This window comes from Sebastes umbrosus, chromosome 1 (assembly GCF_015220745.1).
Source record: "Sebastes umbrosus isolate fSebUmb1 chromosome 1, fSebUmb1.pri, whole genome shotgun sequence".
Classification (NCBI taxonomy): Eukaryota; Metazoa; Chordata; class Actinopteri; order Perciformes; family Sebastidae; genus Sebastes; species Sebastes umbrosus.
In genome coordinates, this window is record NC_051269.1 from 28,380,475 (window position 1) to 28,407,229 (window position 26,755).

At 40.0% G+C, this 26,755-nt stretch overlaps 2 protein-coding genes across 12 annotated transcripts in view; one reads left to right on the forward strand and one right to left on the reverse strand.

The window, feature by feature from the left end:
* Window positions 1-740: 740 nt before the first annotated feature.
* On the reverse strand, window positions 741-4,455 carry LOC119483010 (methyltransferase-like protein 7A). Its single transcript, XM_037761038.1, has 2 exons — window positions 3,836-4,455; window positions 741-1,397 (listed from the first exon to the last, which is right to left on the reverse strand). The coding sequence occupies exons 1-2, from the start codon at window positions 4,331-4,333 to the stop codon at window positions 1,164-1,166; spliced, it is 732 nt and encodes a 243-aa protein (XP_037616966.1). The 5' UTR covers window positions 4,334-4,455; the 3' UTR covers window positions 741-1,163.
* A 459-nt stretch (window positions 4,456-4,914) lies between these two features.
* Window positions 4,915-26,755, forward strand: part of scn8ab (sodium channel, voltage gated, type VIII, alpha subunit b) — a 75,404-nt gene continuing 53,563 nt past the window's right edge. For 3 of the 11 annotated variants that reach the window (XM_037791137.1, XM_037791064.1, XM_037791300.1), the window contains exons 1-2: window positions 9,663-10,662; window positions 15,391-15,734. In XM_037791137.1, coding sequence (XP_037647065.1) covers window positions 15,447-15,734 — 288 coding nt within the window. In that variant the 5' untranslated portion in view covers window positions 9,663-10,662; window positions 15,391-15,446. Of the gene's footprint in view, window positions 5,605-9,660; window positions 10,667-12,051; window positions 13,005-14,445; window positions 14,991-15,390; window positions 15,735-26,755 lie in introns of those variants that run through there. The other 8 variants (XM_037790993.1, XM_037791220.1, XM_037791377.1 and 5 more) reach the window with 6 other exon arrangements.

Sequence of the window (26,755 nt, forward strand, 5' to 3'; positions counted from 1 at the left end):
TGTGATGAAGTTAAAGGGGAAACGCATCTAAATAAAGTCTATTTTGGTGGAAGTTTCTGGCTCTCTCTTCCTGATTGTGGTTACCTCACATCCAAGACTTAAATGTCCAGAGTCTACAGCCGTCGGCACTTTGGTCACCCGAACACATAGATCGGCACATCTCTTTCTGTGAGACTCGCATGAACTGTGTCGCTTCATGTCATATTCCCCCCCCATGTGAAACCGGCTTCTAAATACTTATAAGTAGTTTCACAATCTTTGTTGCAGCTGCTCTTCCTTTTCTTGGTGGTAGTTTACATCACATTCCACCTAAATCTGCATGACTTGTGACTTTGCGATGACTCACGATTCTCTCCGTTGGGCATAGCGTAGCAAAGACGGTGAAAGGTCAACCTGCACTTGACCCAAGTGTGCGCAGTTTGACAGCAAACACAGCGCCGTGATGACAGCCTTCCCTGCTTTCTTCACAGTCAGTGGATAAAAGCCAGATTTTAAAAAAGTGTCTGTCCTGCAGTGGTTTGACTTTTGAAAACTAGAGCCAATGAAAATGTGGGACATCGTGTCAATATGTGGGACGTGGGACAAGGGATAAAAATGCTTTACAGTCCCTTGTAAAGTGGGACACCTGTCACCCTAGTAGTGTGCGTGAGGGGCAACTGTAAGACCAAGTCCCCCCACTTTTCTGACTTTCCTGTCTATATCATATCAATACTCGTTTAATAAGAAACCATGATCATGCAGCAGGATTAAACTCTTTAATCACCAACATTGAGACACAACACAATCAGCTTAATAAAAGCAGAAATATATATTTTTAATGCAATTGTCATGTCATAAAAGGTACAAATGAATCTAGCAGTAGCACACATAAACACTGACAGACTCCCTATGGCAGTATCATATTGATTTATCAGCAAGCAACATATATTTTTCACTTAAACTGCATATAAAATGAGTATTGTGTGCTCTAATGCTTTTTATTCAGTGTGTTAAATGAATGTGTCTTCACAAAACACAATTTCTTTTCCGATACAAAAATAAAGTCAGTATTAAAGTGACTGGCGTTTTCTCTCACTGGTGATCAATCATTTCACAAAGGAGAATGCATCGAGTGCTTGGCATATTCATGGTTGTGAAGCAAGCTTAAGCTAATGAGACCGACTTTATTTCACAGCATAACCCACGATGTGTGGTTTGACCAGGAACACGAGAGGTGCTTGGATGTGTCTCAGCTTGAGTTCAGAGAATCCAGCTGCCTCCAGATGTTTCCATGTGTCCCGGATGAGCTCACATCCATCACCGAAGTAGTACCAGGCAGGCTGCAGAACATGCTGGATGAAGTACGTCCAAGTTGAGGGGTCCGCAACAACATGCTCCATGAAAAACAAGGCTCCACCCTGCAAAGCAAAGATTTGTTTAGAGGATACTGTGCAAACAAAATTCAAAATAAATCCAGGGCTGTCGATCGATTAAAATATTTATCGTAATTAATTGCAAATTAATCATATTTTTTATCTGTTCAAAATGTACCTTAAAGGGGGATTTCTCAAGTATTTAATGCTCTTATCAACATGGGAGTGGACAAATACTGTATGCTTGCTTTATGCAAATGTATGTATGTATTTATTATTGGAAATCAATTAACAACACAAAACAAATATTGTCCAGAAACCCTCACAGGTACTGCATTTAGCATAAAAAATTATGCTCAAATTATAACATGGCAAACTCGAGCCCAACAGGCAACAACAGCTGTCAGTGTGTCAGTGTGCTGACTTGACTATGACTGTCCCAAACTGCATGTGATTATCATAAAGTGGGCATGTCTGTAAAGGGGAGACTCGTGGGTACCCATAGAACCCATTTTCATTCACATATCTTGAGGTCAGAGGTCAAGGGACCCCTTTGAAAATGGTCATTCAAGTTGTTCCTCGCCAAAATTTAGCTAAACTTTGGAGAGCCTCATTCACAAGCTAGTATGACATGGTTGGTACAAATGGATCCTTTAGGTTGTCTAGTTTCATATGATACCAGTATCTTTACTCTTTAAAACTGAGCTCGCCACAACCTAAAAATCTCAAGTTGCGTTAATGCGCTAAATAAATTGGTGGCGTTTAAAACAAATTTGTGTTAATGCGTAAACTTTGACAGAACTAGAATCCGTTCAACATGATGCCTGTTGGTTACTTTTCTCCCTGAAAGAAGAAATGGGTTTCCATACTTCATGTCTCATGTTTTATAATGAATACATTTGTGTTACATTTCATGTTTCCACATAAGTTAAAGCTGAAGTAGGCGAGATTGTAGCAAATATGATTAAAAAAAGTTATTTTTTATAAAACGGTATCGTTATGTCGTTATATCGTGACAGTAGTACATGAAACATGTAAACCTGAAAATTCTTGTGTCTCTGTGTCCTCCGGTGCTCCTAACGGCATCTGCAAGATTTCACATACCGGAGGAAAACAAGCAGTAAGAGCTGATATGAGGTCTGCTGTCCAGCTGCCGTCTATGAGAGCCGGCTGTCAATCACTCGCAAACTCCGACCAAACGGTCAAACTAGGCCGCGCTGATCAAATAAGAATCATTATTCTGTTACTGTAATGACTATTTCTCGCCTCAAATGTTTTCAGAATCATCTTGTAGTCTACTGTTTAGCTGTAAAATGAGAAAGTTTGTGACGCCGCTGCCATTGTGAAATCTGGTGAAGGAACGCCAAGTTCCGGTCACATGACCGAAGGACAGCCAATAGGAACGCTCTCTCTCAATGAAATGACCTGTGATTGGTCAAAGTCTCCCGTCACGGGCTACATTTTTTAAAGCCTGAAAACAGAGGCTGTTTTCGAAACCGCATACTGCATACTACTGAGGAGCGCAGTATGCAGTACATACTGCGCATCCTCAGTAGTATGCAGTATGGAACGTAAATCGGTTTATTTTGTAGTACGCGAGGCCGAGTTTCGCGGGCTTCCGGTTTTGGAAAGCTTAAAAAAAACTTAAAAGTTACGGCTTTGCTATGGGTAAAGTTAACGTTAGTAGGACAGATTACGTTCGTTACAGATAGACAGTAGCACTTATGAATTGCTGTCCTTACATTAAATTAGAAAAATAATATGCTATTTTTACATTTATATTCCTCCCTGTCCACCGCTGTCACCGGGATGTTGACGTCCGTCATTTCCGCCATTACAAAAATTTCCAAAAAGTGACCGTCGCAGCGCATTGCATTGTGGGATACAGTAGGCGAGGTAGACTGGTCTGATGCATACTGGAGAATTTTTCCAAATCAGTACGTCATCCGGGTATTTTTGGCATACTGGAGATTTTGCTTTTGTTCGCATACTGCATACTACATACTACATTTTGGCCAAATCAGTACGTACTACTAGTATAGTATGCGGTTTCGAAAACAGCCAGAGCCATGAGGAGGTGCAGAAGTCTAGTTTTCTCTCAGAACACTTGAATTACAATATGCTGAAAAGTTATTATGGAAGTTTTGCCAAATGATACAAAAAATATACTGCCTACTGCCACTTTAAATATAGAATGATATTGAGGAGTGACGGTCAGAGTAATACCTAAATGAGCTCTATATCTTGTTTGTGGTATAGCCATAATATATGGTAGATAAAAGTAACAGAGAAATCCAGTTGCAACAACCCTAAAGAGTAAATAAGAAGTATTTTGCATGTTTGTTTGTCTGTTTTGCTCAGTATGTGCAGGAACATAAATACAACATAATCAGAGTAGACTTCTTTGCGTGTTGTTTATTTAGCGAGTTAGTTCCTATTTACATTGGTGAATGATTAATCCAGTAGTTGCACAGATGACTTACTGGTCTCAGCATGCGGTGCACCTCCCGTAGAGTTTGCGGGATGTTGTTGACGGAGCAGAGCACCAGGGTGCAGACAACAACGTCTACCGACCCGCCCTCGACTGACCCCATGTCCTCACCGGACGACACCAAGAACTGCTCATACGTCAGCTGCTCGTTCTCTGCCATGCCTTTCTCCAGATACTTCTGGAAGTGAGGGTTCGGGTCGGTGCAGATCACCTTGCTACCGGGCGGATAAAACTGGAAGTTAGTGCCAGTGCCGCAGCCGATCTCCAGTATAGTGAGCTGCTGCCCGCCGGGCTTGTTGAAGTCGGAGAGGCTCTGAAACAGCTCCTTCTTCTTGTCATGCATCTTCTTGTTGTACGATTTAGAACACCGGTACAAACAAATGGGGAAAAAACGTTTGTATATTTTATACAGGCCGACCGCTTCGATGAGATGAAGGGGTAAACATAACACGTTGACGATTAAAGTACAACATGTCATTAGGAAAGCCATTGTTGCTCCTTCAGACCTGCGTGGTGACCAGCTGAATGTCAACTAGTGATGTGTTGGTCAAGAACGAGCCGGTTCAAAGAGCCGGCTCTTTTAAGTGAACGATAAGAGCCGGCTGTTTCTTTCTTCTTTTTTTTTTCTTTAATTAACTCGAGGCAGAATGATAGGATGATCTTCTCCGCGCCACGGGCACTCCATGCACTGACTGTGACTTAATGTTGTGTTATTGATGTCCGTGCAACCAGTCAGACAAGGATCATACGATCGAGCAGGGAGGGGCAGGGGTGCATGGCGCGCTGACGGTCTACAGGTACAGAGCAGGAGGAAGAGGAGGAGAGAAAGAGAGAGAGGAGTGCGGTGCGCGAATAGCAGACAAGATGAGTGAAAAGAAGTCGGAAAAGAAGCAGCGTGTAAAATTATGATATTCTGGAAATTATAAGGTTTAGTATAATTATGTTGAATAACTTAAGTGATATATGTGCACACATACTAATCATAGGTCAAAACAGCGCTAAATTTGGCTGAATTATAAAAGGCAGAAGTGGTAAAATGAAGAGCCGTTTGGGAGCCGAAAGAGCCGGCTCTTCTTGGTGAGCTGAGTCAAATGATCTGGCTCACTAGAAAGAGCCTGAATTCCCATCACTAGCAGAGTGTCAACAACCACCCTGCTACCGTTAGCTACAGAGGAGCTAAAGCAGGATGTCCGGTTCAGCTTTCAAAATAAAAGTCGACAAGTACTAGTGTAATATTAGTTATTTTTGCCCTGCCCTCTATAGTACTTTATTGTTGTCATCACCAATTCAGAACGCATTATTGCTATCTTTGTACACCGTGAAATTGTGTCACCATTGAAATACTATGTAACGTTAACTGACAGAATTTAAACTGACGAACGTTAACTGACAAAATTTAAACTGACGAACGTTAACTGACAGAATTCAAACTGATGAACGTTAACCTACAGCCGTTGGTGGAAACTGCAAACCTTACAAGTGGAGTCGTGGGTGTAAATTACTTATTTTGCCCTGCCCTCTCTCATACTGTAATGTTAGTAGCCTATTTATCGTTAAATCTAACTGTCAACACCAATTCAGTGTGTATGTATTGCTATCTTTGTACACCAGAGAAATGGCGTCACCATTGAAATACTCTGTAGCGTTAACTGACAGAATTCAAACCGACGAACGTTAACCTACAGCCGTTGGTGGAAACTGGACGAAACTGCAAACCTTTAACGGTCGCATTTCAAGCTAACACTACAAGTGGAGTCGTGAGTACGTTACTAGTCACACAAATGTTTTTTTGTATTGTTTAACTAACAGTGTGTTCCAATCCACGTACTTCCAGAAGTACACTTCAATGTAGTGCACTTTGTGCACTCTGTACATACTTGAGTAGTGCGTAAATTTCAGCGGGGTAGGATCGTCTCAAATCCAATACTCGGCAGCGCACTGACTGGAAATGACGATCGCAACATTTGGCCGCGCCTCGCTACCCGCCAAAATAACTTCTGAAAAAAATGAAAGCAGAGTGGAAATTACGTTTCCAACGTCGTCGCCTACGCCTACGATGTGTCCTCCTGTTGGCTGAAAATGCACCGGTATTTTTACGTATTGTATTGTTTTATTCTGTTATCTACGTATGTTTGAATAGTGGTCGTGGCTCCGCCCCTTCCGCTACGTAGCCAAGATGGCGACAATTGAGTGTGGAAAGTGTCCAGCGTTCCACACTCAACGATCTGACCATTTTGAGTACAACATCCGGGTACTTTGAGTGCACTGCATTTTGCCGTACTTCACAGTGTGAACGCAGTTATGCACTCAAAGTAGTAAGTGTAAGTACAGAAGTACGCGGATTGGAACACACTCTAACTCTTAGTTCATTGAGTGTTTAGCTAACTTAGTTTTTTAACTAACTAGCTGCCTGAATTCAACGCATCCAGTGCATTGCATTTTAACGTTTTAGCTAAATTAATGCAATGAATGTATTTTTTGCCGTTTGCACTGTTCAACATTAAAGGTGCAATGTGTAAGTTCTGGCAGGAATTTTAGTTTAAAACACTAAATAATGAACATTATCAACAGAATGTGAAGAGGTTACAGTGTTGACGTTATGTCAAAGACGTCTATGTATTGTGTTGCAGAGATATTATTGTAGAGATATCTGCCCGATCGGGCAAGTGAGTTGATAAATTTACTAGCCTGACGTGGCATTTTACTTGCCCCCGGACAATCGAGCAATCCTTATTGTGCTTATTGTCCATGTGCATATGGGTTTAAAAGTTGAGTTTGACAGTTCATTCTTGACCTTTTGAAACAGCCATTTACAAAAGAATCTCAACTCAAGGCCCACTTACGTCTGTTATTGTTTCATTTCAAACACAATGAGTTGGAGTACAGAGCCAAATACTACAAAAAAAACGGTCCCTGTTTGGGAACAGTCCTGGATGCTGAGATTTTTGTGTAGTGAATGTGCACTTCTCTTTAATTGAAGTGGGAAAATGCATTTGAAACACATTTGACAAGTCCTCGTCCTTTATCCCTCTGTCTTGTAAAGGTAAAACATAGTTTCAGAATACTTTCCATCCATTTTCAATCACCTATCTCGGTCCAGGCCACGTAGGTGCAATGTTATAGGCCTATGCAAATTGGCCCAGAAAATCCCTCTCCCACGCTCAGACTTTGGCAATCCAGAGACAGTTCCAGGATATTAGTCTATGACTGTAGTCTGACTTCAAGTCTGACGTCTCTTTGTCCGTTGTACTGCACACTGCGTAAAGATTTAATGGGAATGGGGTTATAGGCTATTCTTAGGTATTGCTCACTATATTGAAACGCACTGAAATGCAAAGTAGCCGATGAATGAAAATGCATGCCAGCCTTTTGATTTCCTGTTGAACTTAAACTGCAGTTCTTCAACACTCCACCAGATAGAGACATTGTTGGGTCAAATTCAAAACCCCTCCCTTATAAAAATCCTACCAACCCTGTATTTTCATGGGTTAAGGCTTTAGACAAAGTGTCACAATATATTGAAAGGGATTTCTTCCATTGACTGACTGTGAGCAAACAAACAAAAAGCTTTCTCCTGCTACAGACAGCATTATAGAACATCTATACATGTACAACAAAAACACTAAAAATGTGTCTACAGTAACACACAGCCTGCTGAATGACCCGTATACAATTCTTTATCATCTGACTGTTTAAGACAGCATGGTGTACAATGAACTGTAATAATCAAGGTTTGAAAACTACGTCATGTAGGACATGCATTTATGGGACCTCATTATTTTGTGCTTACATCGGAGTTCTTATGCTTAAGGGAAATACCACAATATCGATATAGGATTTAGTCTGTTGTCGGCAGGGGTTTAGTATATGTGGTTAGACAGTTATGTGGTGCTTTAAATATGCATGCAGAAGAATTAAAATTTTGGTCACTGGGTCTATGCAATATGGCTCTCAGTTACGGTAATAGGCTTTTTTCAAGGAAGATATCTTAACATGTCAAAGTAAAGCAGAGGTTTAAATATTAAAATTAATGATGAGTGAATAGAGTGCTGCAGGAATGAGTCCTAAAACCCGGAAATGAGTTAGCATTTTAGCACTTACGGTTACCTCGTCTGGAAGTCAATAGGTTTTTAGTCAGATGTCTGAAATAAGGTCTGTGGTTAACACAAGCTTAAGAGATTTTAACGTTTTGTTCTACAATATAAAATACATCAGTAAATATCCTACTCATGAATTTTGAAGCTTTTAGGTAAAAGGTGGTTGCTAACAAGTGGCTAAGTGAGACTACTTAACTTCATCACGCAGACTCGTCCGTTTTTACAGCCTCGTTGTGTATACTCGCGCTCATCCGACTGGGGTGTAGTTTGTTTATAGCCTAATGTTAGCTTTTTACTTCTGGCGATTGCATTTACTCTTCAAAAACCGTAGAGGTGTTGTTCATTTGTGGAGATTATCTTGCTGAACAAAACGTGTAAGTATCATAAACGTGCCACAGAGCTTATTTTCTGCAATAATCCAAAATCCAATGGAAAAATCCCATTGGCTTTTTGTCAAGGGAACCAGGGTGACGCTAACTTCCTGGTTGGCCTACAAAAATACGTCATCCCTGCAGCACTCTATTCCCTTTAAGGTCCTGGTATTGTTCATGCTGGCTCACTGTCACACTGTCATGACCTATTGGGACACTTGAATAGAACGAAGCCATCATTAAAGCAAAAATAAATGTGTTGTGAGTTTGTCACACCACAGAAAAATGTGTTATTAACCAGCCAAATTTGAATAATCACCAAGTATATAAAATTAGGTTTCAAAGTCGTGAAAAAATAAGCAGTATTCTCTGCTCTGAAACGCTGGGGGCGTATCCACTGAAGGCTCTGAAACCACGCCCAATCACAGGTGAGGGTTGATTACATACAGTTACAGTATATATAAAAATTGCATACAATGCTCTACATACTCAATAGGTATACTATCGTTCAACATACTTTTGTGTGAATAAACAGTAGTATGTATATTTTCGGACCCACTGAGCAGTGATTTAGGTCGTCACTTGCTGAGAGCCTCCTTGCTGGTTGGAGACGTGTAACCGTGGTAACCCGTGCCAACCTCATGTGACCAAAACGACGGTTTGTGAGAATCAATGTCTGAATTAATTTGAAATATATATTACACCTAGCAAAGTGAAATCTTATACTTACAGTTAAATTGAAGCGTTATTGATGTTACAGAGCTGTCCGTCAACGTCTGTTATGAACGTTGTAGTCCCAAACCGCATTGCGTTGTGGGATATTTATGTCGCTGTAGTGTCAAGCGTTGCATACTGTAATATTTCACCAGAAAAAGCATGCAATTTGCGTACTATTGGTTTTATACTAAGGTTTCGGACATACTAAAATACCTCACATACTGTTTTAGCGTAGGCATGGAATTTCAGATGCAACCTTTTTAAAACCAAACAAATCAGTGTAACAGACAAAGCAATTAAGGCAAGATAATATACCATTGGTGAACATGGTTCACAAAGGTATACCTTAAACGTCACACATTGGTATTGATTGATTTGTAGGTCCACCTAATGCAGTGGTTCTCAACCTTTTTTGGGCTAGTGCCCCCCTATCCATTATCCAGGTCCCTTACCGCCAGCCATCAAATAAAATATGGGCTAATTTTCTTCCTGCATATTAATGTTGATTATTATTATGTAGAATATTATTTATTTATATTCTCATTATATTTGTATTATTATTATTATTATTATTATTATTATTATTATTATTATTATTATTATTCTGTGTTTTATCATAAAAAAGCATGCAACTTGACTAAACTGCCTCACATTGTATGAGAAATAAAAATAACAACATTTGAATTCATTACACCTGAGAGCTCTGAAGTCAAATTATGACTCAAATGAAATGTCAGAAATGGTGTATCAAACTTTAATTTGTAAACCCATTGCAAGAATGGGTCAAGATGTTTAGGTCCACCTAATGCAGTGGTTTTCAACCTTTTTTGGGCTAGCGCCCCCCTATCCATTATCCAGGTCCCTTACCGCCCCACATCAAATAAAAGGTTGGCTAATTTTTATTCCTGCATATTAATGTTGATTATTATTATTATTATTATTATTATTATTATGTAGAATATTATTTATTTATATTCTCATATTTCTCTTCTTCTTCATCTTCTTCTTCTTATTATTATTATTCTGTTATATCATAAAAAAAGCATGCAACTTGACTAAACTGCCTCACATTGTATGAGAAATAAAAAATAACATTTTAATTCATTACACCTGAGAGCTCTGAAGTCAAATTATGACTCAAAGGAAATGTCATAAATACACCATTTATCAAACTTTAATTTGTAAAGAATGGGTCAATATATTTAGGTATAGGCTACCAATCGACTCTCATTATAAGCCCAGAGCTGTCTTAAAAATGTGTCTTAACTTCCAGGTCTGGTTCTAAAAATACGTTTATTTTCATATAGCAGATAGATACAAAATATCAATCGCAATACCAATCCCAACCTGAATATCAATGTTACTGTTGTTACATGAACAGTGTTTTTTTTCTTTTTTGTTTTTTTTTTCTGCTTACGATGCTGCGGTCTCTTGTCCGTTATTGAAACTAAAGGCATTTACTGACACTCCCTAACAATTTGCTGAGAGTCATCAATTATGCAGGGTAGCCGCACGCACTGGGAAGGAAGATAGCAGCAACAATATGGCGACAGCCGCAGTTACTCTCCACTCTTTTCTACATCTGCACTTCACTGACAGCTGTCTGGATTTCTGTTAATGCGAGGAGAAAAAAAGTAAGTAAGACGATCTTGTTTTTTTATGCTTTTTTTCTTGCTATTTTCGTATGGATGGATCGCAGTCCTACTTTTGTCGACTGACTGCATCCCAGTGCCGCAGAGCAGCTCTCCCCCTCTCTCTCTCTCTCTCTCTCCTCAGCATCTTTTCTTCCTCTAGCCTGTCTGTGTGGATGGAGATGCTCCATGCACAGTTTACATGGACACAAATATGTATGCCAGGTTAGAAGGATGGATGATTTTCAGAGGGGAAAAAACGCGGATTTGTGACGCGACACGGTTGGAAAACAGGCAGACTGTGTAGGTTATTTGGGGTGTTGGCCTGTGCCTGCTGGATGGAAATGACATTTCACTGTGTCAGGATGGGAAAACATACGCATAGTGTAGATGTAAGAGGCAAACTTCTGAGTGGCGATAGTATAACTAAAAGCCATTTTGCAAGTGCACCAATAATGCATCGCTTGCAAAATCATTTTTAGGTTGCAATTTTGCCATTATATTATAACTATGATATTTTTACCCCCCCTCTCCATCACCACCACCACCATCAGCACCACCCACTCCTCTGCACCCCCCTCCATCTCGGATGAGAGAGACTGTATTGCGTGAGGCTGTAGGTGCGTCTTTAGTTTGGCAGTCTTTCTGCTATTTCCACGCAGTCTCAGCCATTAAAAAACACACAATCCCCCCCATCATCATGTGTTATAATAAGCCTGCACCATATGGAGTCTCCATGGCTCTCTGTCTGTCGAGCAGGCTGTCTATATACGGGTGTGGTGTATATAGCCTTAAGGCCCTTTTTTTAGTTTCTCTTTTTTTGTTGTTGTTGCTGTAAATAATTTTTTTTTCTAGGTGGCTGATGTGCTATATAGGGGGCTGATTTTGATGCATTGCCAAGGCTTATTATTATATGCATTCAACATGACCTATAACTGTGAGTTTGTTAGTTTGAGCAGCAATATAGCAGCAATAAAGCACACTGCAGTATTTTTTAGGCTTTGGCCCTATAGGACAACTACAGGCGCGCCTCGGTATGAAACAGTGGACTTGTCCTGGTGGACTATACACAGGCTATACAAATTACTCCAGGGATATTATTATAACACATAATGTGAAGGGGGAGCATAGTGAGGGGAAAGTTCTCCAAGATGGTTTTCTTTATGTTTATCTCTATACATGGCCCTCATCATTTCATCCTCATCTGTCCTTTTTAGGATTAAAAAAAATGATTAACTCATAGAAATGTCCAATCAGGACATCATAACTTTAAATTGACTTAAGTTGCACCCATCCCTATATATATATATATATATGTATATATGTATATATAAAGGATATTAGAGGCCTCTTTAATATTTGCCTGCCAAGTTATATTCTCTCAGTATAATGTTGGATTTGGGCCTAGAAGTATCTATATTCTCAGTGATGCTGTGGATTTGGACTCTATATTGACAGCTTTAGGCAACATCACTGCAGGAAATGAAGGATGTGTAAGTTATTTACCAGCCCATGTGACTCACCATACACCTCCTCCTCCTCCTCCTCCTCCTCATCCTCATCCTCTTCACTAGCACGGTGTCGCTGGCTCCATCACATGTCAGGTCATCATCACACAGAGAGCACAATAGAAGATTTTTTGTTCCCAGGTGACTGGACTGAGGCCGTGGTGCGTTTGGGTGTCTTTTACTGCAGCATATAGGAGCATTTTTTTTCTTTCTTTTTTTGCCAAACGCTACTGAAGCTTGTCTTTTTCCTTGGGAGGCAATCGAGGCTGCAGGAGTTGTTAGTTTTCTCTGTCATCCATCCGTTTTTTTTTTTATTTCCGGACTCACTTGACTCATAACGGATCTAACAGAACCGAGAGCGGTTATATGTGCTAATAAAATCCACTGTGGGCTAATTGATTTAAGAGTGAACCGAGCTGTCTTTTGAAATTAGATTTGTCAGATTGGTGCGCTTCATACTGTGTTTTCTCACATGACCTATAGTGAGTTAGTGGAAAGCATTTATCTGCAACATTTCCAGGCAGTTTCCTCCCCCCCTGGTTGCCTTTTCAGATTTGCTGCCTGCTTTTTTAAGGATTGTCCCAGCGTTTATGATGGGTAAAGTGTGTTCTACATGCACTGCTGCTGGCCATGCTATTGTATCCTGGTGTGAATCACCTTGACGGGTAGATCAATTGATGTAGCATTGGTGGAAGGAGACTTGGAGGTTGTGCCGAGGTTGGGTTACTTGAATTGGACTTCATCCTTCCTCTGGTTTGGCTGTGCTGTTTCTCGAAGATATACTGGGCTGTTGGATCTATATCTCTGCCTGTGGATTTCTTTCCAATTTCTTTCCAGGTTTGTACTCTTTGTCATTGTATGAATGTTGCACACGCTGTCCAATTTTTTTGATAGTCTGAACTGTGACTCGACTGTCAAATATGTTGTGTCAAACAGCCAGCTGCATGGGGAAAGAAATTCATCTGTTTTAGGGAGCCTGGAGAGATGCAGTTGTTAATGTTATTACAACCATACTGTTTAAACCATGAGTCAGAGTCCCCAGTGGCTGAATAGTTCTCCAGTCCGGCAATCATTCGTGGATCTTTTGACACACTTCAACAGTTTAGAAGAATGCTTAATTATCAATCGGTCAGTACACTAGGATTTAAGACACCAGAAAGCACACTATGTGGCTTCTGCTGAGTGTGCTATTACATGTGAAAAACATGGGCCAGGTGACATCTGTTTTAATAGGTTTTAATTTTTCACAAGCCAAAAAAAGGAGCAGGTGGATGGGTTTGTCACAACAACAAAAACAACACAACAAATGTGTATTTTAAAGTCAGCATATTGTCTTTCAACAAATGAGCTGTCAACATTTGAATTATTGTCATGCAATAAACCCGCCCACCCATTCTTTTCTTTACCACAAATACCATTTACATTAATTTCTATACTTCATCTGTAATTCAGATCAATGGGTACGATAAATAGATGGCAGAAGTAAAACATTCACAGCAAGGGGCCTTGATACAATATCAACTCATTAAGTTCTTACAGTGAACATTTAGCACTAGACTCTTTTCTGTCTTATACATACAACACAGTCTCACGGCAGTTTGTGAAATAGTCACGAAATTGTATCTATTTGATTCGTGTACACAGACACAAATTTCTCTTTCCGTGATGCTCAGTATGACTTTTAACAACATATTTTTTGTGCTTTTTCCTACAAATGTCCAGAAACACGTGACGCGTGTGTCAATTTCCGCTCCGGTCTTTTCTAAATAAAACAACTTAGTTCGGTTTAGGAACAGATTGACTTGGTAAGGTTTAGGCAACAAACTACTTTGTTAGGTTTAAGAATAGATCGACTTAGTAAGGCTTAGGCAACAAACTACTTAGTTCGGTTTAGGAATAGATCGACTTGGTAAGGCTTAGGCAACAAACTACTTAGTTTGGTTTATGAATAGATCGACTTGGTAAGGCTTAGGCAACAAACTACTTAGTTTGGTTTATGAATAGATCGACTTGGTAAGGCTTAGGCAACAAACTACTTAGTTAGGTTTAGGAATAGATCGACTTAGTAAGGCTTAGGCAACAAACTACTTAGTTAGGTTTAGGAATAGATCGACTTAGTAAGGCTTAGGCAACAAACTACTTAATTATGTTTAGGAATAGATCGCGGTTTGGGTTAAAATAACTCAAGTGCCGTAACTTAAGTGTGGAAGTTATGTGACAAACAAAAGTCATGTTTTTTGACCCACTCCATCCACCGCTGCTCTTTATTCTCCCCGTTTCACAATTTCGTGGATTACATATGAATTACACGAATCAATACATTACATTTTCATGAACTGCTGTGCGACAGGGCTGATATATATCTGTCTGTTTGATTGTTTGGCTCCTTGTCATTTTGCACAGGAGAGATAGCACGTAATAGCTTGTGTGCTGGGAGCCACCTCTATCGTCAGTGAGAGCTGTTTGGACTCAACCAGAGAGACCTCCGAGCTGAATTAATGAGCTTAAAGCTGCATAAAGCTGCAGACCTGGATGTCTGTTCTCAGTGCTACCAACACATTCACATTACATTTATTCATTGTTTTTAACACTGTGGAAGTTTAAGGATAACATAACTCTAAATGCTGCATTTTGGCTTGGTTAGATACAAAGGAAATGTCCTGAAAAAGAAACTTCTGAAGGAGAGAGTCAGACAGATGAGTTCCTGGAGGGGTAAAGAGCCCATCATTTGTGAGCATAAACACAAGAAGAATAAACTCGACATGTCTCCTTGCTGTTGAGGTCACAAAGGAGAGAGCAAAAGGGAATTCAACGCTGTCTACTGTACGTGCTGGGTACCTGACTTTAGCATTTGGGGATACAGGATCAGTGCTTTAGTCATTAAGGTTGATGGAGAGAGCAGAAATAGTGCCTACTGGCCCATGTTCCAAATGTTTGCACTTTTTCAGCTTTATTTTGCTTTGGTTGCGTTCCCTGGCAGAGCTAGAAAATTCCATCTGCGAGGCTTTGAGCCACACTGAAACTGAAAAAGGGATGCAAAACAACTGGTCTAACATATAAATATGTAAACCAATTTAATCATAATCCCTTGTTGTGAGATGACATTATTTTAAAGGATGTTTTTTTTTGTTTTTTTTTCCATTTTGTTTTATCTATCACTTTGCTCTTTGATCAGTACCTTATGCTCACACTTTCTCACTCTGTGTCCCTCTCGTCCTCTCAGAGCTGGATGTCTGGAATGGTTAACATATAAAGAGGAAATAGCTGCAGGATGCAAACATGGCCAACGCCGTTATGTCACCCCCTGGACCTGACAGCTTCAAGTATTTCACCCCGGAGTCGCTCGCTAACATCGAGAAGCGCGCCCTCGAAGAGAAGAACAAGAAGCCGCCCAAGCCCAGATCGGACAGTAGTCACCGCGACACATCTGACGAGAATGAACCCAAGCCCAACGGTGACCTGGAAGCTGGGAAGAGCCTGCCGTTCATCTACGGCGATGTTCCTAAAGGAATGTTTGGCACACCGCTGGAGGATTTGGACCCATACTATCATAACCTGAACCTGAAAGTGAGTTGTCACACAGGCCAAATGCACCACCCAGTTTCCCCCCCCAAACATTATTTTCCAGCATTGATTGTAAACTAACCACACACATAGGTAATATGAAATTCAGCCATAACAGATTTCATATCAATTCATTCATAATAGAAGTTATTGTACTCACTACAGAGATGGGGCTATAATAATGCAAAGATGACCTTGAGATATTTAAGAGCTTTTGAGTAGTCACTGCTACACGGGCTTAGAGACAGTCACTGCATTATTAGATAATACAAGGCCTGTGAGTTTCTTTGTACACCTGTACAGTCGAAGCAGAGGCAGAGGGACGTCGTGGCTCTGCTCCTGCAGCGCTGCAGGGTCGCTGTGGAATGCAGTGGTAATTCTCATAAAGGTTTTCCTGCAGTGTTGATTAATTATCTGTGTTAATGCATGGTAAAGATGATGTAACAGCTGGAGGGGGTGACACATTTGCCTTTATGTCTATGTGCCATCAATACTATAGCTAATTAAATTCTCTCTGTCCAAAAGTAGGCGTGTCTGGTGGCTTCCCAGCATGCACTGGAAGAGTGGAATTATTATTATCATAATTTTATCTATCTTGCTGCGCTGTTACTGGTCTTATTGGGATCTGCATTAATTTCTGCAGTGTTTCTACGATTGTTCACATTTCCACATTGTTGAACAATTAATCAATACGAGTGAATGCGATTACACCGCGAGTGATGTTATGCACAATTATTTAGATCGTCATCCTTTGACCGATTTGATCTCTTAATATGTGACGAATATATAAAACATTTATGATTATTTTCTTTTATGACTTATACATAAGCGGTTGAAGATGGATGGATGGATGGACATTCTGGAAAAGTCTAGCAGGCAATCAGTAGCCCTGGCTCTGGTATCATGAAATTAATTTTAAGAAATGAATGAGATGATCTGAGCTGTATAAATCTGTCCTCATATTGAACGTTATGACCTTAAACCTCAGTTAGATTATGTCTGCAGTAGGTTAAAACTCGAGATTAAATGAAAAATGCTTTTTTAACCCTTTTTAGATCACATCCCTGGTCATATTGTGCACCTATATCACAATACATGCAAATAATTAAAAAAAATCTTCGTATTTTTATATGAAAATCCAATCATCTTTTCTTCCTGTAAAACAAAATAGGACGTGCGCTTATGTAAGCTAGTACACACCAATTTCAACCAATAATATCACGACATCCATCCATCGATCAATCTGCAACTTTTAGCGTCCAGGGAGTTGTGTGTGGCGCCACGGTCCTCTGCAGCTCTGTATCTCACTAAAGTACATTCTGAGCACGCCCATTTTTTAGCAGTCCAATCAGATGCTAAGGATTTGATTATGTTTTTTTTGTACTTGTCCGGTCAAGTCAATTTTGACTTGCCCCTTTACAAATGGTTTATTTGTTAGTGGTTATCAAATAACAACAAAAAGGCTAAAGTTAATTGGCATGTTTTATCCGCTTTCAGGGCTCAAGCTTAAGGACTTCCCATCGTCCCGGGGTAAAAAAAAAACAGGATCGGGGACGATGAAAATTAATTTTGGGCCGAATATGGGACAAGAGTTGAAAGAAAAATAGCCATTAGAATGACTGCAGATGAAATGACTGCATGTTTTGTGTAGCGCATGAAACCTCCATTACAAAATAAACACACAAACACACACACAGCAGCAACGGGGAATTAACCGTTAACTGTTTGATGTTAACGGTAACGTTACAGTAAACGCTCTCTAACAAGTCATTAGCGACATTAGCATTTACAGTGAGTGAGCTGACGATAAAAACTAACTACGAGGAGTCAAAACTCTGCAACAGCTCAAATCATGTCACTAATGTTAACCACTTATTTACCCACTTACTCCTCTTCATCCCCTTTGGGTAATAAGGCTGCAATGAGATGTCTTCATCACATTTTGTCCGTGGCAACATGCTGCTCCTCTCCCCATGACAGGAGCATCTTGTTCTGCAGCTCCTTCAACCTTAGGACACACAGCTAGCAGGGCCGCTTCTAGCTTTTTGGGGGCCCATATGCAAAATCTCTTTTACACATAAAAAATTATATATTTTAATTTAACGTAGCTGCATTGTTATCATCAAAATCAAACCACAAAGGCAAATTATAAATAACAAACCAATACAATTACTTTTTAAAATAAAAATACTTTCAATAAATTGTGCATTTTTGAACAACAATATACAAATCACTTTTGATATTTGTTTTATTTTAAAGGTCACTTTGAATGATTAACTAGTGATAATGCAGAAAAACAAAGATTGTAAATTCGCGACGGTCCACATTCATTTCGGGACGGCTTAGGTTTTATTTCGGGACTGTTCCAGGAGGATGGTTAAAACAGTCAGTTGAGAGCCCTGTCCACTTTGCTCTCAATCTTGCGTCAAACTGCGCAATACATAGTTGGTAGTTTCATCCACATCCTCTAACGCCATCCAACTAAACTCCTGTTTCCAGGATAACTGAAGAGCTCGCTTGCGCTTCAGCTCATAAACTTTACCTGCTGCCATTTTCTAGCGAGTTACCGATCGGTACAGTGCATTTGCAACTCTCAACAGAGATGAGAAGGAAGCGAGACGGCTCACTCCTTAATTCATCATTGGCTCCAGAAAAAAATTATGTGTTTAATTCTTTTTTCAACACTTGCACAATTGGGCAAGTGAGTTGCTAGATTTATTAGCCTGACGTGGCATTTTACTTGCCCCGGGCAAGCAGGCAGTCCTTTTTGTTGAGGCCTGTTGTAACTGTACACCGCTCACATATTCAGTTTCACTGGGGAATACTCACAGTAGAAGCAGAAGACGCTCTAACTTCAGTTTCACTGGGAGATTTTCAGTTAAACCTTGGATACAGTGCGCTCCACAGGAGTTTAGATGACACAATACATACAGAAGACAATGACCTGGTTCAGACTAAACCACAGGTGCAGTTTAAACTGCAGCTTCTGAGGACACAGCAATAAGTGATCATGTGATTTCGACCCATCCTAAACCTTAAACCACAGCTAAGCTAATGACGAAGCAACATCTCCTATGTGTTCGCGTGTATGTTAACAAATTTATAGCAACAAGGGCATCTGTATTATTTCTCTCCACTTTTTTTTGATTCACTGCAAACATGTTTTCATCATTACAGATAATTTCCTCTAAACTGCATCTTCTATTTTTTCCATAGGACTTTTTGAGTTTGGTGTTTCACAGTACTTTTGGGAGATTTAAAACAGATAAAAAAAATCACGTCTAAAAATGTTATTGCATAACAGCGTTGAAGGTCGTATCGTGTTCCTATTATTCAAGACCATATTGTGATTTATCACCTCAGACATGCCACACAGTCGAATACTTTCTTCATCTAAGGAAAATCAACTTTTGAATTAATGTGATACATGTGCAGATGGCACAAACCCAATTTCAAATCCAAATGATGTATTTCTTTATTAATCAGCCTTATTAAAAAGCCTTCAAGGCGTTCAAGGCTTCTCTCCCACACCTCTCCAACTCTAGCTTGGCTGTGCCGTTACTGTAGCTCTGCACATAGTGAAAGAGGGATGAGGAGGGAAGGCAGAAGATGGCAGGAGAGGACAGGAAGCGGAGAGACAAAAGGGCAGGGGTATGCTGTTGTGCCTTCGGCTGTGTAAACGTGTGGAGTAGCCAGTCTCCTGTGTGGTGACGGTGATAATGTGTAAGAGAATCTGCGGCCTGTACAGCAGAGAGAAGCCCAGTCAGCAGGACTGGCAATCTCAGCCAGCAGCACTCCCTCGTAGGGCGGATGAAACTATCAAGTGCATGTGCCTTTTGTGATCTATTGATCCACAGCCCGACTTCAGTGGTGGTGGCCACAGGAAGGGTTGCTTTCTTGTCTTATTATCCTTCCCCACTTTGCTTATGGCTAGTGCATACTTCTTCACCTCTCCTTACTTTCCTCTGTGGCGTCGCACTTTGGCGATTGAAGGAAAGTTGCTGCGGAGTTGTTTATCGTGGCCTCCACTCACAAGTCTACTTTATCTGCAGCAGGAGACCTTTTTGCCATATGTGTGATAGTGTGTGTACACAAGAGACTACACTGAGAACATGATATATACAAGACATGAGGATTTTAAAGTGGCGTTTTGGGATAGCATATTAGAGCACATTGGCAAATTAGGCTCTATGTACAAAATTTTGAGTAAACACAGTGAACAATGGAAAAGAGTCTCAACGTTTTCCAACACTTAGGTTAAGCAGTATGTTACTGTACAAAGTCTCCCTTGGTGAACAAAGCTTCGAAGCACTGTTTCTTATTCTTAACTTCTTTGATTCCAGCTTCTTAAATGTGAATATTTTCTGTTTTTTTTTACTCCTCTGTGACAGTAAACTGAATTTCTTTGAGTCGTGGACAAAACAAGACATTTGAAGACGTCATCTTGGGCTTTGGGAAACACTGATCGACATTTTTCACCATTTTCTGACATTTTATAGACCAAACAACTAATCGATTAATTTAGAAAATAATCGACAGATTAATCGACAATGGAAAATAATCATTAGTTGCATTATGTCCTAAACAAGACATGAAAACCGTATAAATGTTCAGCCGCCCAGACGTTATTAATGTGCCTCTCTTCCTCATTTACGGTAAGATGGTACTGATATATTGTTTGTCTTTGAAATATAAGTCAGTCATATATATACATTCATATTCCCCTAGATGTCCAGAACCTTGAAACTACATGGACTCCCAACAATCTTTTTCTCAAATTGTCATTGGCAAGAGTTGTGAAATATTACATGTATAATAATGATATATTACATATTCGGCGTGTCGCGATATACCGGTATTGACGATAACCTTGATATTTAAAAATGAAATATTGACATCATGTTAATAACATATAACATATGGTAATCGTGTAGTGAAAATCTGATATCATGACAGCCATGTTACATATACATATTAAATACATTATCAGTATAACAGGGTCACACCCCAAACCAAGAGATAGTTCCTCTACAAAATAAATGTTATTTCCAAATGTTTTTTGGTCAGAATTGTGTGCCATTAGAAAGATTAGTAAATAAGTTAGCTGGTACAAAATCCAACAGAATAATGGTTTGATAATGAATAATTGCTGCAGGTACACTCAGGGATGTTGTGTCTACATGCCTATATAGTGGGGACACAAAACCAAGCAGTAAAAAGAACTGAAGCGTTCAGTGACGTACAAACTGAACCGTGGGCTTGTTGAACCGTTGCACCACTATTAAATACAGGCCTGCTAATCATTTGATGAGGTGCCAGAGACGTAGAAGAGGCAATTATCTGAACATTGGCCTACTTGACTATTAAGTAACCAGCCTTCAGTGTTATGGCTTCATATAATACAGAAATCTAATTCACTACTATCAATCAATCAGTCGATTTATATATTTTTGAGTTCAAATACATTGGAAATGTTCATGTTTTTCGTTTCCCTAATGTGCAAAACGAACCGAACCTAAACCGGGACCCAAAAAAACGCCATACAAACCGTACCGAGGGCGTTTTGAACCGTTTCACCACTACTATATAGTGAGTGTTAGGGTGAGATCCATTAGTATACAAGTAGGTTTCATTGGCATTTGACCGTTTACCCAATAATTATCAACATTTTGTTAGTCTTTTAAAGAAAAGAAATCCATGACCTGGTAAGACCGTTGCAGTAAACACATCATCACATTCACCGCCTTTTATTTTCTGGCTTCTGAGCAGCTCCACTGGTGCAGTCATGGCTATGGTGCCTTGCTAAAGGGCACGCTTTTAGGGAATTTCAAAATGGAGGGATGGGGTAGTGGGCTTTTAGACGGTCAGCTAGTTAGTCTATCTAACTAGGTTAATGCTTACCACACTTGTCCATCAATACAGGTTCTCTTCATTCTGCTTAGTCAAGATCTGCTAATCTCATCATCCCCATCCATGTGTTGTGTCAGCAAGTTCAATAAGAGTCACAGGTTGGGACCTCATCTTCTCTCTCCATCTTACCATCATTCATGTCAATCATTTTCCTAATCCACTAATGTATTTGTCCTTTATCATACCTGAGGAGGTGCCTCTAAGTATATATTCACGGTTAGCGTCCATTTTTCCTTCGCTGCTCCTGTCCTCACCTTTCCAAGCTGCTCGTCTCCTCTACTCGACCGACAGTCATCGTATCGCTCACCATTGCACTGTATGTCAATGAGTGCGTCAGCTGCAGGAAACCTGATCACAGCACTCATGCATCAGAGAGAGGAAGAGGGGGCAGTGGTGAGGAAGAGAAATGCAGCGTTGCAGTTCTTGTTTTCCCCTGTGATGGGGAGAGGACTGCCTGGGCTTTTCAAATGTCTGATGTGATTAGGCAACGTAAAAGCTGCTCTGGTCATACGGGAAGAGCAGTACGGGATGGATAGAGGGCATGTTTTAGCTTTCACCGTGCATTTGCACACATTTTAATATATACATGAAAATACATTTACGATGATTCAGCTTGAATTGGCCGCGATGGATAAAAAGCAGTTTGAACAGCGTTCAGGTTTTGTTGATGCAGAAGCTTTAGTCTCCTCCTGAATGTGGCATTTTGGTGACAGTCTCATTACAGCGGTGTGCAGCAGACCAGCCATTTCTGTTCAGGCTTCTGCGGGGCAACAGCTACTAGCGAGCGCACAAAGGGAGCTCACGGCTAAAGCAGCAGCCGCCTCTGAATCTCAGCATGTAGCACTGTACACACCATTACATTATGTTCCTGTCCCACCATCTCTGTCTCCGTGTGCGTCTCTGTCCATTACTCTCCTTTTCCCCTTCTCCCATCCGCCGCCGCCGCCTCCTCTCTGGCGTTCTGTTTTTTCAGGGTGTAGTAAATTAGAGGGAGGGCCAGGCTTTAGTGCTCTGTCTGAGTCCTCAGTCTCTGATGACACAGCATCCTCCTGTACTGGGCTGAGAGAGGAAGGGATGGGGTGGTGGTGGTGGGGGTAGGAGGGTTGAGTGTGCTATCACTGCTAGCCAGGTTGGTATAAAGACGGAAGGGTGGGGTAAGGAGGGGAAAGTGGGGTTTTGCAGCACAGCATACAGGTAAAGAAGTGGGATGACGCATCTTTTTGATATGGTATAATATGCAGGGGAAATTAGTTTGCAGTCATACATATTTTGGTGAGACACACTGGCTTAGTCCTCACTGCAGTGAGCTCAATCACAAGTATGAGTTATGTTTTCAGGCTTCAAACGCTAATACATATTCAATTAGAGCTCCTCATGAGATCTGTGCTGTTTTGTCACGAAGCATCTGTTGTTGATATTTTTTGCTTCTCTGTAAATTGCACTTAGTTAATACCAGGTGCTTCTTACAGAATGGGTTAAAATCCAGTTAATAGTGTGTGTGTGTGTGTGTGTGTGTGTGTGTGCGTGTGTGTATGTGTGTGTGTGTCATGTTTTCTCTTTCCATTCTGCAAAGAGGCTTGTGACTCCAGATATGTTCTTAAAACAATCAGATTTTTGGCATGATAGTATGTATGAAAGTAATTTACTCCAACTAACAATTATTTAATTATTTTTTGCAATCAATTAATGAATTGTTTAGTGTATCAAATAGAATATATATTGTGATTAATACAGTTTCCCTGAGCCCTAGATGATGTTTTGAATGAAAAAACCCCATGGTACTTTATTTGCAATGATATATTCAAAATGGAAATGAAGCAAATCCACAAACAAGAACGTGGAAACAGCAAATGTTATTTTTTATTTTTTTTGATAAATCAATTATCAAAAATGGTTTATGATTTACACTTAGTCTAATCCATTAACTGTTTTTATAAATCATTTAGTTTATTGCCATCTTCTTATAGGTGTACAGTCCAAATCTGCATTCATTTTTGTGAAGTAATAGACCAGTTTGAGTCAGGCTGGGGTCCTGGGAGGATTAAGAGAAGTACAACGCCCCCTCCCCGTGATTCAGTCTCTATTGTTTCCCTGCTTAGATCTCACTCAGCTCTCTCTCTCTCTCTCGCTTTCTCTCTGTCTCCCCCTCCTCGTCTCATTCTCAGTTTCTCTCTCTGCTGCATGCCTACCCATTCCTCCTCCTCCTCCTCCTCCTCCTCCTCCCTCCGTCTACCCATCCATCTCAGGTTTGGCTCTCTCCCCTCTGCAGCTCTCCGGCTTTCTGTTCTGCATCACTCCCCCTCCACCCCCTCATCTTCCTCTCTCTCTCTCTTCGGCTCTCTCTGCTGCTGTCCCATACCCCTGCAAGCCCCTCTCCATATCCCTGCTCCACTATTCCTCCACACACACACACACACACACACACACACACACACACACACACACACACACACACACACACACACACACACACACACACACACACACACACACACACAAACACACACACACACGCACACACATACACACTGTCCTTGCAGCTGCATTCTGCCTCCTGATTCTTGCATATGTGCCTTTTTTCTTTAACGCTCTGTGGAGAATTAGGAACATTTCACCAGCTTTACAGCAAATAAGTCTTCCTTACAGTGGAGCTTGCTCTGCTGAGTTGTGTATTTATGCTTATGCCCAAGTATGAATCTTTAACTATGTAATAATGTAGGCAGATCAGTGTTATAGTGATGCGTGCGTGCGTGCGTGTGTGTTTGTGTGACTTCTACAAGCATTGTGTTACACAGACAGTGTTTTGTGATCCATGGTGCCTGTCCATACCGTAGTCACTCTATGTTTATCCATGTGAATAGATTATGGCTGTCAGTTGATTAAAATATGGAATCGCGATTAATCGCATGATTGTCCATAGTTAATCACAATTAATCGCAAATTAATCGCATATTTGTTAGCCATTCAAAATGTACGTTAAAGGGAGATTTGTCAAGTATTTAATACTCTTATCAACATGGGAGTGGGCAAATATGCTACTTTATGCAAATGTATGTATATATTTATTATTGGAAATCAATTACCAACACAAAACAATGACAAATATTGTCCAGAAACCCTCACAGGTACTGCATTTAGCATAAACAATATGCTCGAATCATAACATGGCAAACAGCAGCCCAACAGGCAACAACAGCTGTCAGTGTGTCAGTGTGCTGACTTGACTATGACTTGCCCCAAACTGCATGTGATTATCATAAAGTGGGCATGTCTGTAAAGGGGAGACTCGTGGGTACCCATAGAACCCATTTACATTCACATATCTTGAGGACAGATGTCCAGGGACCCCTTTGAAAATGGCCATGTCTTTCCTCACCAAAATTTAGTTTGGAGCGTTATTTGGCCTCCTTCGCGGTGATGGCATGGTTGGTACCAATGGATTCCTTAGGTTTTCTATGATACCAGTATCTTCTCTCTAGCTTTAAAACTGAGCCCGCTACAACCTCCGGAGGATCGATTGTGTTAATGCGTTCAAGAAATTAGTGGCGTTAAAACGAATTAGCATTATTATCGCGTTAACTTTGACAGCCCTAGAATAGATGCAAGTCATCCTCAGTTTCCTAAGCTTACTACTCGCGCCCTACATGGTTGTTGATATGTTGATCCCATTTAAAAACCTTCAATCCAGTCACGACGAATTCAGTCTGTCAACCGTCTTCACAGAGTTTGTCTTGGAAATTGAAAAATGAGTGATTAATCAATCAATCAATAAATCACTGTTGAGAATTTAAACAATCAAGAATACATCAACCAACAGTATGGTGTATGCATGCCAGGGCATTGTTTTCAGTGGTCGGACTACATGTCCATACAGTTGCCCAATTTGTACCACGATTAAATGCTATCAGAGCCCCTGATACGTGCACAGAGTGGTTTTCTATACAGTAGGAACAACGCAGTAAAGAATGTTATATAATATATAATATTATAGATTTTCATATATCCAGTTCACTGTAGCTTCTGCTTCCTCCTGTGCAGAAGTATGCCTTGAAAAACGAACTTTATCACCAGTGATTTTTTAGTTAACAGACGGCTCACACAATTAATCTCTGACTGCATAGTTTTGCTCATTTTGTAAAATTGAAATAGTTAAGACATAAGTGTGTTGTCAGGAGATGTTTGTACTTGATATACTGAAGGCATTAGTTGGCTACAGCCCTTTTTTATTGACACAAGATGGTTTAGTCTTTGCTTTGTGTGTAATCTCATCCTCGCTATGTCCTCGAGTTATTCTGTTTCATCATATACATTTTGAATGATTCAAAACATGTACTTGTATTTATAGTTTATGATTTAAATTGTGTTGTGAAAGTAGCCTTTCAGCTTTCATTAAGAAAAATCACATCATTTCGCAGCCTTCAACGATTGATCAGTTACCGATTAATGGGGCACAATCAATTAAGGAAATTGCCGGACATTTGCATCCCTTGTTGTTATTGTGCCAGGTTGGCAAGTTTGCGCCAACAGCAGATTTTTCTGTCTCCAAATCTTCACAGTTCTTTGAGTAACTGAAGCCTATTTTTTTTCACAATGCTTTTATTGAGTTTCAATCAAAATATCAAAAGAAACACATTGTGTAGTATTTGTAGTATACAAATAAACAAAACATGTGCATCTCCATATACAATCATTCACACTGACATTAAGCGTTAAATGATCTAAATTGTAATAAATAAGAAATAAAATATATTGAAATTATAAAATGAAAGATAATATAAATACAATTTTAAAATTAATAAAATAAAATAAATAGTATAACATATTACATTTTGAAAAGTAGAATAATAACTGAAGCCTCTTTATAGTTTTCAATAAACATTTCAAAATTACCATATGCTGTAGGGGATGACCTACATTGAAACTCGATAAGGACAAAGCAGGCATGTTTTCTAGGAGGTGTCTATAAGATGTCTGTGTCTTCAACTCAAAACCTTAGGATTTATCCACGGCATTGTGCTTTGCATTGATTAACATATGGAACATAGTTATTATGCATGCTGGGCGTCTGTAAAGCGCTAATGAGATATCGCTCATTTTACAACCTCCCCTTCCAT

What these genes read in the sequence shown, in the direction of transcription:
- LOC119483010 (XM_037761038.1), bottom strand. Translation starts at nt 4,333, where the DNA reads ATGGCTTTCCTAATGACATGTTGTACTTTAATCGTCAACGTGTTATGT. An exon ending in TGCACCGCATGCTGAGACCA is followed by an intron (nt 1,398 to 3,835) that starts GTAAGTCATCTG and finishes TTTGCTTTGCAG; the next exon opens with GGTGGAGCCTTGTTTTTCAT.